The sequence below is a fragment of the Falco naumanni genome, chromosome Z, assembly GCF_017639655.2.
Source record: "Falco naumanni isolate bFalNau1 chromosome Z, bFalNau1.pat, whole genome shotgun sequence".
Classification (NCBI taxonomy): Eukaryota; Metazoa; Chordata; class Aves; order Falconiformes; family Falconidae; genus Falco; species Falco naumanni.
In genome coordinates this window covers 7,078,463-7,094,032 of record NC_054080.1, presented here as the reverse complement: position 1 = coordinate 7,094,032, position 15,570 = coordinate 7,078,463, and the positions used below count along the sequence as shown (strand labels likewise).

The window sequence follows — 15,570 nt, the reverse complement described above, 5'->3', positions numbered from 1 at the left end:
TAAATACCGTGGCAGGGGTTTTGTTTTGGGGGTTTTTTTGGTTGGTTGGATGTTTTTTGGTGGTTGGGGTGTTTTTTTTCCTTCAGTAGAAGCTTTATTTTTTTCCAGGGATTCAGTTCTTAGCAGATTGTGCCACTGCCTTATATTAGTGCCCCAGAAAAGTTCTGGCAGGCCTTAGGACAATGTCTGGCACGTATCAGGCAGAAAAAAGTAGGACTTGCAGAAGCCCATAACTGGCAGCTTCAAAAAATCAGTCTTGTTTATCGCAAGTTGAAACCTCTGTGTGTCTGAGGACACAATCAATAGAGAGTCCCAGGAATGAAGGTTTCACTGTCCTTTCATTTTGGCATTATGAATCAGCTGTGTAGCACAGATGTGAGACATTTTAAACTTTGGATGGATTTGATAATATTTTGTTTACATATTTGCAGCAATACTTGTCTGTTGCTTCATAAATTAAAAAAAAATCAGGGTTAAAAAAGTGATAGCCTTTCAAGCAACACAAGACCAGGCTGCATGTGATACTAATTTGCAAAGTATTTGCAGTAAAGACTTGCTGACATTTAAGAAATACCTATGTGTTCTTGCTATGTGCTGTCTAGTCAGGAAAACTGAAGTGATCGTAAAATCCATAACAAAGAGAGGGGGTTTTATTATTTTTTTAAAAAAAACACAATTCTGTACATCCCTATCAGAGTTTCACAAGGCATTTTTCATCAATATTTGTAACTTAAAACATATTAACAAAAAGATTTTTCAGCTATATTTTATGTATACAAAAGGGTCACAGATGGTAAAAAGATTTGTTACCGTGAGGTAGTGTAGCGTTTTGTGATTATAAAATTAATCTGTCTCTAAATCTGTTTAAAGAGTTTTTGCCATATAATGAGCAATATAAATTATTAATATTTTCATGTTCTTAGGGACTTTCACAGCCATAATTTTACCAACACAGCTGTTTGACCCAGTGACATCATGTTTTGCATATTTTTGCATTTTAATGAGTTAGTCATTTAAAAGGTTACAAAGAAACCATAACTCATAAGTAATTAAATTATTTAGCAGAAGAAGTATAAGAAGGTCTTCTGACATAGGTCACTGTGGGAAGGAAGGAGCATCAATGTGCCGAACTGCACCTGTTTGTTGAAGATAGGTACAAACCAGAAGCTTTACTTTTAGATTACAAGTGGCTGTTTTATCAGGGAAGTGCCTGAATACATGCACATACTAAAACCAACCGAATTTCGTGTCATTTGGATAGAAGATTTTTAGACTGCAGTCACAAACAATGCTCAACACTAAATGGGAGTTGTCTTTCAAGACTTGGATAACTTCAAGATTTTGCAGAAAACACTTATGTGCATGATGTATTTTCCCTTTACAGTACTGAAATACAGACCTTCCAAGAGATTGACGTTTAATCTTTTTTCTGTAATGGTTTAATACATATAAATTCTTGGAGATGAAAGGTAAAGTAGAAGAACTTGGCACCTTGGGTTGCTTTTCTGCAAGCTAAAGATGTTACAAATCCAGACAAACCTCTGAGCCCATCGAGATATCTACAGTTCAGAAAGAGAAAATGTTTACAAAAAGATTTTACACTCTTACAAAAGGGAAGAAAGTGGGGTGCATTTTAGAATAAATTCACCTACTTTTCCATGTTGTGCAACATAAAAAAATATATACTTACAGCCTGTTTGGGGGTGTATTCATTATGAAGTACAAATGAGAATAATTAAGACATACTGTGACATTCTCGGGGAGGAGGCAAAGTGGTTTGGAAAACGAATTTGCAGTGAAGAACTTCAGCTGTCAGCTAGAAATACCATAGAAGCATTAAAAAATCCCGCAGTCCAGCTTCATCTCTGCACCTCATTTGAGCATAACTTTCACAGGGTTAACCGCTGTTCTGCTTGGGTTTCCCTGTAGATGAAGTAGAACCAATAATTACTTGTTATTTGTGTGGGGTTTATGAAGATGGTTTGATTTATGCTTGTTTCTGATGCATTGCTTTCAAAAAGTTAATTTCTATATAAATCTGAATAACCTTTTAACTAAAATCTTAGTGAAAAAGTGAAACGTGCATGAGGTTGTTGTTCGAGATCTTGTACCCCTCTGAAGCTTCTGAAATTTTTGTTGCAAGAGGAAGTAAAATAGCTTCTTAAGGGGGGAGACAGTGAGGGGACGGGGAGTGGGAAGGACGGGGAACTTCTAGAGCACAGACTTTAATTACAGAAGGGGTTCCTGTAAGGTATCATTAAAAGATGCCAGGCCTTGGGTGTAACTGGTGGGTTCACTCTCTCACAGCTTGTACAGACCCCAAAGCTGTGTGCACTTCGTGAAGAAGAGCAGAAACTTGTTACTGCAGCCTGGGTGGTTGTTGTGGGCAGATGGTTTGCAGTCCTGTACCCCTGCCTGCGTGGCTGGCATGGATTCACTCCCATTCAGCCCACCGCTGATTCCCCCAGATAGCCTGAACCTCACATCGGGGAGAGGTGGTGGGGCTGAGGTTTATTAAACAACGTTTGAAGCAGTGGTTGGAACATGAATATAGCTCTTTTCTGTTAATTGACAGAATTAAGTTAATGCTATAGCGTAGTTTCTTGTAATCCAGTCGCCATGAGAAATTATTTTCTGCTGAAAATCCTAGTGAAATTAGTGCTTGTAAAGGCACAGAAGCTCCCTATCAAGAATACGGTACGCAACCGAGGGAGTAAAACCCTTACAAATCATGGATGTGTTTATTCAGTTTTGGCCTTGGGAACAAACAATCATAAAACAGGATTGCAGATCTTACGCATAGACATATTTGGGTTGCTAATTATAGATAGATGTAAAACATAAATTCTTCTCGAAACTTTTCAGCAGTAAACTCAGAGTATGGCAACAGCTTGTCTGGTGGGGATTTTTTAGCCTTAAACATTCATTTGTTTAGAATGGCTGTGCTGGGGATGAAATTAACAAATAGCAAAGTAAAACATACTAATGGCATGTTTTATACTTCCCAGCATAAAGGTGCTATATATGGTGAAATACGGTGAATACAGTTCTGCATGCAGATAAGAGACAGACCTAATGCAGTGAGGAATTAGAAGGTAGTAACAGAAAGGAAATGAAGAGTTTATTGTTTTTATGGCTCTAATATCCATTAAAAGTTAGTAACACAGCAGGTGACAGTTTGCGTAAGTGTAAAGTGAATGTTTTGAAATAAATAGCAGTTGGGTGACCTGGGGTGTCAGGGCTCTAGACAAGGGTGTGTGTTTGTCAATATATCCTACATGTTTTACAGACTCCTCAGGGAACAGGGGAAGATACAATTTCACCTTTTCTGTGCCAAAACATTTTAATTATATCTTCTTCCAAGTACAGCGGTTCAGTAACCAAGGAGCTGACATTGATGCATGTGTTGATAAAGCTGCAAACATTCAAAATGAGATTAACAAAGATTTTGAGGAAAGGGTGACAGCTAATTTTGCACAGTATTCTGCATCTAATTCAGGTCAGTGTAATGACAGAATATTTTATAACTGTTGTGTCATCCAGAGGGACTTTCATGATGCTTTGTGTTTTTGAAGATTTGTGTATATGAAAGTATAGTTCTTAATACATCATTCAAACAGGTTATAACTGTTTTATTGAACGTCTGTTGGTTGTAGCCATAAACAAGAATAAACTTAAGCATTTAGAAGCAATTTTACGTATCCACCGGCTTTCATCACAGTAATAGGTTCCTTTTGTCTAATTCACCTTGAAAGTATTGACTTAAGATGTGAAACGGAACCAAAACTACCGTGCCTGTTTTGCGGCGTCACTTAATGTTTGCAAAAAGATCGGGCAGAAAGTTATATTACATGTATTTAAATAATCAAACTGTAGTTTCTTTGTGTTTTGTGAGACCTTTTGAGAACATCTCAATGTATTTCTGCTCTATTCTCCTCCTTGTTTGAAGGCAACTGACATTCTTCTTTCACTTTTCTTTTTGTTTGTGAAATTTTCTCCTTTTTTTTATCCACTCACTTCTCCATCTGCTTTCACTTTTGTTTGCTTGGGCCGTCTCTCATCCCAACTTGATAATGAGGAATGTGGTGTGACCCTGACCTCTATCAGCCCATGCATGACCTTCTGACTCCCCCACATAACCTCTGACCTTCTCTTTGACAGCTTGATTAATTACCCTGTGTTATGATTTATGAGTAAGTACTATGTAAAAATAATAGACAACAGGTGGTCCTCTAAAAACTTTCTGTGGCATGTTTTCTTTTCCTGCCTAACCTGATGAGCTATTTTAAGTTGGGAACTTCGTGGGACAATGTGTGTTTGGCAGCAACACAGCATTTTTACACACTTGGACACAGTGCTGGAATTCAGGCAGCCGAGGTGTAGCCGGGGTGGAAATATCGCAAAGTGTTAGCAGGGTGCAGTTGCCAAAATGTACATTGGGTGGAAACAGAAAGCGGAGTCAACTGACATTTCAGGCGTTTCAGTCTCAGGTCACGTCTTGAGAAAATTGCTCAAATAATGGAGGGGGCATTTTTCAAGCTGAGCTGCATCTCCAACAGCTATGTTTACTTTAACGCTTCACTAGTGACTTCTGATTGGTTGTCATGACCTCATCCCACTGTTGCACCTACGATGTCGCAACAGTGACATAGATGCACCCTTCCCATGGAAAAGATGGGCAATGAACAGAGCATACATCTTTCAGAAAGATGAATGGACGCCGCTGTGTCTGCTTTAACCACGGGCAGGTTTAAGAGCTGAGCACTTTGAGTTGCATTTCCCCTGGGAATTAACTCCGGTCTTGTCGCCAGCAATCCACATAGCAAACCTGAAAATTCAGGTTGATAAAGCTTAGGAAAATGATCTCTCACAGACCCGCGCTGGCAGTCCAGAAAGATAGTTACATAGGTCAAAAGATTCCTCTCCAGCCCTGACCTCTCTGGTCACATATGGTGTCCCATCTTGGTGGATTAATATGCAGAGCCGAATGCTTTCAGCTCATTATTCATGTGGCCAGGCAGGGGAGATTTCAAAAGATTTTGAATGTACCTCAAATACTTTGGGGCTCTGTGTTTTTTAACCTGACTCTTGCTATCAGAGGCAATAATTCTAGTATTCCTTTCGTTTCGAACGTCTCGCTTGAACTTCCAGTGAGAGGCAGAAAGTACTGCTCCATTTCTGGCCCATGTATTACAGTGGAAAAGGCCCTTCTATGTTGTTCTGGCTTTGTAGTAAAGGTATTGTAAACGAGATTCATGATTCTTTCCAGCACTTGATTTTATCCGCCTGCTTTTCCTTCTGCCATAGTTTGCTGGCTCAACCAGAAGCATTAATTGTATTTGTGTTTATGAACCTGAAATTGGCGTTTGCATACAGTTCTCTACCTCCAGGAGCAGCTACCTGGAGGATGCTAGTAGTTAAGTGTAGATTACATATTACTTGCCTTTAAGCACTGAAATTTGGGGAAATAGCTGTTAATTGGGTGGTTTTGTCTGAGAGAGAAGCTGTAATTGTATCCACTGAACTCGGGGATTAGAGGCTGGGATTGTATTTATCAGTGTCTGTCCTGATTATTGCTTCTCATCACAGATACACTAATGGGGGATGCAGGCAGACCATGGCTTCTGTGCAACATCTGCATTCTCTCAGACATGTGGTAGGGCACGGGGCTTGGCTTGGTTCAGTCAGCTGAAGACTGGGGGGATGGGGGGCCGTCGTCCCAAAGTTCAGCGTTTTGCTGTGAAAAAAACTTTACCCTTTAGAGAGAGGTTTCTCCTTCTGTGTGCACTGGACACACAAGAGAGAACTACTCTGCTCTTACATATGCTGAAAACACACCTACTGATTTACTAATGGTGGCAAGCTTTAAAAACTCTCCTGGATGACAGTACATCATGGGTCACTACATCTTAATAATGCTGTAAGCTCATAGTAGCTGAAACTGATATTTTTAATGACCTTGCGAGCGAGGTACACGCTTCTGAACACTACTTCCCTTTAAAAAGCTATTTTTTAATGAATGTGATTTTGACTTTGCTTAACAGTCATGCCAAAGACTGTGTATCTTGCCTGTTATTAAAGCTTGCAAAAGGCTTGTTTTTAAGGTATTAGTGGTCCGGTGTGCTCCGTTTTGCATGGACTTGCTCTGTGCTCAACCCCAATGCATTAGCGAGGAGTTCCACCTTTGTTTTAATTTTCTGATTGCACTGAACTTTAATGGTGCACCTGTGCCCACATGAAATACATTTTTAAAAAACCTAATTGAGCTTAAAAGCCACATTGTTTGCATAGATGTTATTTAGAACCGAGTATGCTTCTTCAGTGGAAAATGCTTGGGCTAAGTAAGACTGAATGAGAAAGGTGGTAACTGGGTACGATTTTACCAGTCATTTTGGTTTTCTGTGTTGATTTATACATCTTACTGTCAGGTCTTCTTTGTGGTGCCATTGTTTACATCTTGCCATTTAGGATGCAGAAGCATGAGGGAAAGGGAAATAAGCTACATTATGTAAGCAAAACAGTCTGAAAAGAGACTACTTTCCTAGAGAAAGCCTTATGAATTGTAAGATTTTTAATTTTTTTCCTCAGTTATGGGAAAACCTATCTCAGTTACTAATTATTTTAAATGTACTGGCAGGAAAGGCTTGCAATCAGGGAGAAATTAAAATAAAAAGAAAATGTAAAGGGAGACATGTTACACTGCTTAAAATATAATTGATAAAAATCCTTTAATTGATTTATGAAATAGTGAATTTAAAAATGGAATCATATTTCATCTGTTGATGTCTATGTGAAAAATTGACATTGTGTCCTCGTAAAATTGGACAAATGAGTCATGTAATTTTCACTTACATAATCAATAACTTAGACAAATTCTACTTCTTTGATGATTTATGTGTCTGTTTTGTGGTCAGCCTAAAGTGGACACAGAGTTTCATATCCCTGTAACACTTGTAGACCTGTAATAAACACATGAATTTTGCATTTGGCATTGCATAGAAAGCCAAACGAATCGATAATGCACAACGTCTGTGCTCAGAATGAGCAGGTCAAGGAGATGAACAGCACAGAGAGCCCCAAACCCACCAGCCTGCCATGTACCGTGGAAAGGTGGTGCTGCTCAGCCACTAGTGAGCACTGAAACCCATCCTTTCGTCCAAGGCGTGTAATTTAGGGGTATCTGTAAGTGGTAATTCTCCCCTGCAACGGGTTTGGGGCTTTTTGACTTTTCCGCGTTGGACATGCTATGTGTTGACAGCACAGTGTTGTGTGTTAGTGTAACCAGCAGCGGCGTGGGTAGATGCTAAACTTTGCCATCTTTAATTTCCCATTTTCCTTTGCGCTTCCCCTTTTGATTATTTATTTATGTGCCCGTTTGTCGATGTTTTTCCTAGTTCAGTTCCCTCAGCGGGGAGGGCAGGGGAGCGCCATGACAGCAGACCACTTACTCACGGCGCCGCATCTAGCAAGGAGGCAATTTTCTCTTTGGCCTATGGTGACCTTTTTTGACTACGTCCCTTACGCCAGAGACAGTGTCCTGAATGCCTCTATTTCACCCTGTTTAGTAGAGTGCAACCGTGCCCTTTAACTTGGTTTTTGGTGGGAGGAGAAGCTACGGCAGACGTTTGAGAAGGGCACAAGGACGAGGGGTAGGAACTCCCTTCAGATGCGATTTTGATAACTAGCCGAGTGTGTCCAACTGTAGAAAATCACCGAGTGACAATCTGTCTACCTGACAGTGGCCACAATGCACTACAAGGTTTGTGAATGGCTCTACAGATTAGAATAAAGCAAGCCCAAATAAAGTATCTTTTGTTGGCGTGGGCTTGGTTTGCTGTGGCCAGCTAGGTATCGGGACCTCTTTGATCCTTGTGCCTAGCCCAAGTGTAAAACGCAGCACCAAGTGAAAAGCCAGAATAAAGCTGTTCAGTTAGGTAATTAATACAGACGTTTCCAAAAAGTAAGTCTTTATCAAAATTTACTTTTAAAGGACAGCTTGATTTTGACTGGGAACCCATGGTAACTTTAAGGACTCATCTGTTAAATGCACGTGCTTCTCTTTTTCTCCCTGCATTTGCGATTATATCTTCCGTGAGTGTTACAATTCTTCTGTGATTTGCCATCATTTAAAAATCATAATAAAATGATTGGCTGATTTATTCAAGATTTATTTCTCATTCATAAATTCATGTATTTTTCAACCGGCTCATTTTCTGAGGCACAAAAATGCAGCTGGTATGCTCAAAAGCATCCTGCAGGTCACAAATTTTCGCTGGGTTGGTTGAATACAGGACATAATCCCAGTGAAGTTTTAGAGCAGATTTAAAGATGTACTTAAAAGTCATCCTCAAAGTAAAAGAGTTGACTTGTAAGCAATACCACTAAATCGGTTTTGGTATTGATTCATTGCTACTGCTGCTATTGGCTTCTGCATGGCATGCTGCTTGTCAGCTAGACAAAAGGGTTTACTATTTTAAACTGCAGTGAATAATTTTTCACATGCTTTCTTTTATTTTATTTTATATATATATATATATGAAATCCCTACATCCTTTTTATTTTAAAGGTTTTTGTTGGCTGGGTATAAGCTTTTTATTCATCATTATGTGGTGTTCTTAAAATAATATTTTGCTTTTAGTTCTCCTACTGTTTTCTCAAAAAGTCATATAAAGTGCTTATGAATAAAACAACATATTAAATTATTTTAAAGGTAAAACAGGCAACTTTTCTGACGCTGAGGGATGTGTATGAGCATAAGTGCATGCACAGACACATTCACACATCAATATCCCTTTAATGACAGAAATGAAACAAAATGAATATTCTTAAAATACCCCTCTATAAATTATGTTGTGTGAAGTTACTGAAATAAATACAAAAGTTTTTAAAAGCATTAAAGTAAGTGCAAGGCATTTTCAAGCATTAAATCTCCCTTTTCATATTTCTTCTTTTTGTGTGTGTGTGTGTCTCTCTCTCTTCTAAAACAGGAAGGCTATGGAGTAATAGTACTGAATCCCAATGAGAACTATATTGAAGTGGAGAAGACAAAAGCCCAAGTACAGCTGTCTTCTGATAGCTCAGATGAACCTGCAGAAAAGAGGGAAAGAAAAGATAAAATCCAGAAGGAAACAAAGAAGCGACGTGACTTCTACGAAAAGTATCGAAATCCACAAAAAGAAAAAGAAACTATGCAGATGTATATTAGAGTAAGTTTCTTTTGCCCTTCTTTAATGATGCATAGATACGTTTACTGTCCGTATTGCCTAACAAACAGCATGCTTTTTTAAAAACAAACACATTACCGAGATGGCATTCAAGAGTTTATACAGAGTTTCTGGCTCTTCATTCTATTGATATTGTTTGTCACTTATTGAATGTGAAGTTTTGGAAGAGTTACAAAACATTCCTTTCTAATTTCAAAGGGGAACTTCAAATAAACCCCAGAGGAGCTCACTGGTGCTATCAAGAAAGAGAATGATTTAAGGAAGACTTTGTAAAAATGATTTTATAAACAGAGGCGTACATAAGAAACACTTTCTAGTGCAGCTTAGGCAACCTATCAGCTTCACATGTCATGCATGCATTTATTGTATTATATTGGCTTGTACTGGGGAGGCAGTGGTTATAGCCTGATAGTTTTTTAACATATTACCTGCTGAATTAATAATGTGTTGTGGAAAATACCGGTGTTCATCTTGTGTGGTAGCAGATTTACCCTATAATATATTGTTTTCATATGAGCAGCCATCCATTGTGTTTCAGCTGAACTTCTGAAGGCAGATAAAGAAGGCAAGTTATTAATATCTTAATAAATATTTAAGCTAGAATAGTTCGAGAATGGCGTAATGAGGAAACTCTGTCCCTTGCTCTTTTCTTACTCAGTGAACCTTTGCACTTTGTAATGCTACCAGCATGGGATCGTTATAACAGCGCTACCCGAGGATTTCTAATTCTGCAGGGGGCACAAACAATATTATTTGCACTTTGACACATTCTGCTTCATATACATACTATGCATTATACATTCAAGACTGAGTCACGCAATTTCCATAGCCCTTATTGTGAAAGTTAGCATTTTCATTCAATAGTAAAACGTCAGTTTTTACTACCACAAGGTAGATAAAACAGTAAAAATGTATATGCCTTTCCAGTGTGAAAAAGAAAAATCCAGCAAAAGACATGTGAGAATCATCTTAAATTTTAATGTTCTTATTAATTGTGGTTTAACATAACAGTCTTTGTAGGAGGAATACAGCTCTGCTGGCTACTTAAAAGGGTTTGTAACCTGGGTGTGAGGTTATCACTAACACCATAAATATTACTGTTCCTTTTGAGAAATATCTCGCTAGTGAGTATGGGAAACAAAAGGGTGCATATACATATTCAAAGCGCACTGTTTTTTCTGTCCACTGCTGTTTGCAAGGGATGCCATTCTGCCTACCAGCCAGACCCAGCTTCATAAGGCAGGCAGCCAGGCTTGTCTCAAGGTCCATCAGAAGTCAGTGTTGCTGTATTGCCCAGAAAGGCATCTAGTCACCGTGTTGGTCTTCTTTTTTTTTAATACCTTTTTAGCCGTTCCACCTTCTTGTGGCTCTTCTTCTTGATGAGGCATGAAATTTGGTTTCAGGGGTTTGACCCCAAAAACACAAAATGCGTGACTCCATGCCATTTTCTTTTTTGCGCAGCTCTGTGCCTCAATTATGACTTGACATTCCCTTTCTTTGGTTTTGTTTTTTTTTCAAAACAAGGGAAGAAGTAGCATAAGTTCCAGTGAAAGTGTGGGTGGTGGTCTCCTTTCCTGGGCATATTACCTGAAATTGGGTTGTCTGATGCAGTCAGTATTTTATTCTAAAAGAATTCTTTGGATTTTTTTCTTTAATCGGCTCTAGTACAGAGAGGGTTTTTTAAACAGAATGAAAAGCATCTCTGCTTTGGTGTGTGGCAGGACAAATTACTGCAATTTGCTTGCCTACCCGTTTCTGAAACAAAACTGGGGAGTGCCATTAGACTGCCATTTACTCTGTTGGGCAGAACTGCTAAGTCTGTAGGTGGTTGCAAGAGGAGCTGTGAACATAGTGTGCTCTGCTCCACCTTCCTGGCCACAGACACAGTTGTCAGTCTGTCCAGGCATTGCATGATGCAAAAAAAAAAGAAAAATGGTTCAATGCATATTTGCAGTGTATTTCTTGCCTCCCATGCTTGCGTCCGTAGGATTACATGTGCAAGAGGAATCACTACTCATTTGCACCCTGGGACTTGCTGCCGGGCTTACCGCAACCACGGGCTGCTGGGGGTATGGTGTTGGAGCTGGTTTGGGGTAATCTCAAAGGGCAATTTAGATATGACCCTTACTTACTGCGTAGCAATGCGTACATTTGACTCACTGGGCTCTTGAAACAAAACATGTCGTGCCGCAGAAATGTTTAAGGATGGTATGTGTTTCATAAAGAACTCATCAAAGAGTTTTGAAAAACTTGAGCAAGCCTTACATCATCTTTGCCAAGCAGGGAGAACTGGTACAGAGGGACTGGAGGAAAAATACCCTCACAAGAAGGTGTCAAACATTGAAGGAAAATTTGTTTGTGTCAGATATGCTGGAGGAGAAGTTGTTTCAGACTGTTAAATAATAGGAGTAGATATCGTCAGTTATGTTATCATAGGATCACTGAGAACTGTTGTGATCTGATAAGGAAATGCCGTTTGAACAAATTAAAGCTGTGTGGATGATGCCCCCACTTGTGCAGTTAGATTTTCCAAGAACTGGAAAAATTCAAGTCTTCCACAGTGAATTTCTTGAAGTATTTTCTTTATTTTCGTAGGGACAAAAAAAAAAAAAAAAAAAAAAAAAAAAGCTGAGATACTCAAAACCATGTAAAAGCAGAGTCTTAAAATAAAAAATCTCAAATTGCACTGTATTTTTGTACAAAATGGGTACAAATAAAAACGACTATGGGAGTGTGTAGTGCATTAAGCATAGTGCTTGAAAGATCAAAGTGCTTATTGTTTCATGCTGGAAGTTTCCTTAACTATGAAATAATGTACTTTCTGGCATACATTATAGCTTGTTAAAGGGACTGATTTGGTCTGGGCAATAAACATCATGTCAAACATTATGGCAGAAAAACCTGCCTAATATGTTTTGTAATAAGACAGAATTTTTTGTTCTTGAAAACATCTGCCAACTGAATTCACGAGTGAAGACAGAAAATGTCATCAATTCAGTAACAATCTTATAAATTTGGTTTCTTTTTTGTCAATGCAAACTGAGGGAAAAAACTTCTTGATAATCAGCATTGACTATAATACTTTATGGAATGATTAAACAAAAGCATTTTACTTTTATATAACATGCTAATGAATGCATATGAATTTTAATACTGTTACTGTTCAGATTTTAACAAGCATATTGCCAGCAGATCATTTTAAAAGCATCTGGTTTTTAATGTGTTGAACGGAGGATTGAGTCAAATAGCTAAATATGTACATACATGCTTTTAAAAAAAACCATTTCTATCCTTACTTATAGATACTACCATTTTTTCTTAGACCACCAGAGGCTGCTGCTGTACATATTGGCTAATGCTTCCCCCCAGAAACCCTAGCCAACCTTCATTTATTACTGAGCTAAACTGAGAATTTGTTGATCTCTAACCTTTTTCTATGGAAACAGATCATACAGGCTTAAATGTGACATGATTATTCCCTCCATCCTCCAAGCCATCTCCCACTCCCTACAGATTTTCACATTGACAGTGTCTTCTCTATGTTAAAAGACACTTAGAAATGTAAATCAGTATTTATCCCCTTCTAAATAGCATTCACCACTTAAACAAGTATACTGAATGGATTCTGAAATGTTATTAAAGGAAAAAGTATAAATTGCATAATTTTATAATAACAGTAATTTGCAATAATGTTGTTGCCACAATAGTTGAAGGATATCAAAGAGGCGACGAAGAAAGTAGGAAGAAGTACTTTTATTGGACCAACTGATGGGGTCAGGTTTTCTGGGCAAAAGGGTACTGTTTTAAGAAGGTACTGCCTTTTTAAAAGTACTTTTGAAAAAACGTACTGCCTACAAAAGGGCAAAACAAGCCTTTCCTAGGCCTGTCTGCTAGGAATTTTGTCCGTTGTTTTTTTTTTTTCCACTGAGCTTAGCTGCTTTAATAGTTCTTAATGCAAATATTTTTACTGTAGCACAGTCTGTAACAATGCTATCTATACTGATAGCGTATCAATGAAATCAAATTAATTTTGGATGTGGCATAGTTTTTGTAAATAATTTTTCCCCGTTTTCTGTGAGAGACTAAATAGGAAAAGATCATGTGCAGCTAATTAATTTGTTTTACTAAAAATGGATGCATCAGGATAATTTGTGCCAGTATTTAGGAGAAAGTGGCAACAAGCAGGTTTATTAATACACGGTTAAGTACGCGGCGACTGCTGGTGGGCAGGAAATCCTGGCAAGCGCTGGAGCACAGTTGTGCCGTTTCTGCTTATTGTTCGGCAGGGCTGACACGAGGCGTCGCCCGGCTGAAGGTCACCGCAGAGTGTCCGCCTGTGCCGGGTGACCTTTCGGTGCAGCGGGTTTATTTGGCGTGGGAGACGGGGCCGTGTCCCAGCGTAGCAGCGGTCCCGCCAGCTGTGCGGGTCTGGCCCCGCGGCCGTCCCTGGCCAGGCGCGGGCTCCCGCTGCCTGCTCTGCGACTTGGCAAGGCACGCGTCTGCTCTCGTCCAGAGCCTGCATGACTGCATTAGCGCGCTGCTGAGACCAGGCTAATAAGCCCTTTATTCCACCAGAAGAGACAAAATGACAAGCGCCAGGCAGATAGCTCCCAAGAGGTAAGGGACATGCTCCGGCGCAGAGGAAGTCTGTGGGTGACCTGGACATCATGGCTCGAACCTCCAAAGCCTCACTCCAATGTTTATATCACAACGCCTGGGGATTTTCCCCGTTTTACAACTATCAGCATTACTTTACACAGACCTTTAAAATAACACATGATTTTGCTTTGTACGTATTTACCTTTCAAAGCTCGTCACTTCCTTACGTTCCTGAGAAATCTTATTCCAAGCAACAGCAAAATCATGCTGGCAAGCCCATGAGAACTGCTTAGAAACCACCATGGCTTTATTCTTCTCACCACTGGGCGTTCAGAGTTAAAAAAAAAGACTGCGTTTCAGGTGCTGGGTCATAAAAGTGTAGTGACATTCTGGGTGCTGCGGGATATCTGAGACACCTGGAGAGATCTGGCCAGGGTCTTGCAGGACCTGCACTGCTAAGAGACCTGCCACCAGCTTGGCCGAGCAGCTGGAAGGCAAAGCGGAGGGCTCTAAAGCATCTACAGTGGCACTGAGCACCCCCAGTCAGGCCTCTGCGTCATTCCTAAAGGGTGAGATAAGCTTTAGGTTCCTACAGTAGTCTCTATATAACAGGAAGAATATGTATGTATATTTCATTCTATAGATACCACAGTGAACAAGCAACTTGCATTAAACAGCTGAATTACGTAGAGTTTAAATTGTAGCAGCATTCAATAATCTATGCATAGGCTATTTAGCTTGTGCAGTTAAAGTAGGTATTCTAAAGAATCCAGAGATTTTAAAGACTTCTTATGGTATGTTTTGCATCTACTAGTCCAGAAAAGTTATATTTGTCTTCTTTTCCTTGAGCAAGTGAGAAATCAGAGACACAGATAATCACTGAAGGAAGATTTTGCATCTCTTCAAGAGCACCACTGGCTCTTCTTCCTGCCGTACCCTCTCTTTGTTCTGCATTTCACAAGTATGGTTTAATCAAAGAAAAGGAATAAATTGGGGCCGTCTAGCTTTGGTGTCTTTCAAACATTCATTACACGATGCTGACAAAATGTGCTTTGTTAGATCCGGCTCCTAAAATTTGAGGCAAGCAGTGTGAGTTTCCAAAAGAAAGAACCAGCTTGCGTCTCTCCTCCCGCCGTGAGCTGTGTGGTGCTCCTGTTGTGCTAAAAAAGACTGTCTCTCACAGGTCAGGTGAGTCCTCCTTCCTTTCAGATGGGATTCATGCTTGGTAAACCTGGCCAGTTAGCAAGCTAGTGGTAAAAAAAACTAGCTCAGCAGAAAGCGGACCTACTTGTTGAAGGCAAAGGTGAATTGAATTACTCAAACTTCTCGTACTTGGACGCTGCCTGTCTTTGATTGTGGAGTGATGGCAGCAAAGGACTGAAAAGACCTCATAGGTCTTCTCGTCTGTCCTCCTGCCAGTACAGATTGCTCTCAGCAAGTATTGTTTATCCAACAGAATCAAAGGATAACATATTTTATGCTGATATCCAAAACGGGGATAATGTCCTCTAATGTACTGCACGCAGTCGTGTATTTTAATGCTAGATTATTACCGTGTGTTTGGGAAAACTGACAGAAAAAATTTAGCAGGGGCTTAAGTGGCAGCATACACTTCTTTGCAAAACTTGGAGATTCTTTTTTGCATGTTTTTTTCTTGGGAACCAGTCAGCCATAAGAGCCTTGATAACAGTGAGAGATGATGAAATTTAGTTTCTGAGAGAAATACATCTTAAGATGAGTGGTACTG

The 15,570-nt window shown here is 39.5% G+C and overlaps 1 protein-coding gene across 3 annotated transcripts in view; it reads left to right on the top strand.

Moving 5' to 3' along the window:
- The window catches only part of FAM172A (family with sequence similarity 172 member A), a 270,192-nt gene that overhangs the window by 120,541 nt on the left and 134,081 nt on the right, over positions 1-15,570 (top strand). For all 3 annotated transcript variants that reach the window (XM_040579311.1, XM_040579315.1, XM_040579314.1), the window contains one exon: positions 8,988-9,206. In XM_040579311.1, the coding sequence (XP_040435245.1) occupies positions 8,988-9,206 (219 nt within the window). The remainder of the gene's footprint in view (positions 1-8,987; positions 9,207-15,570) is intronic.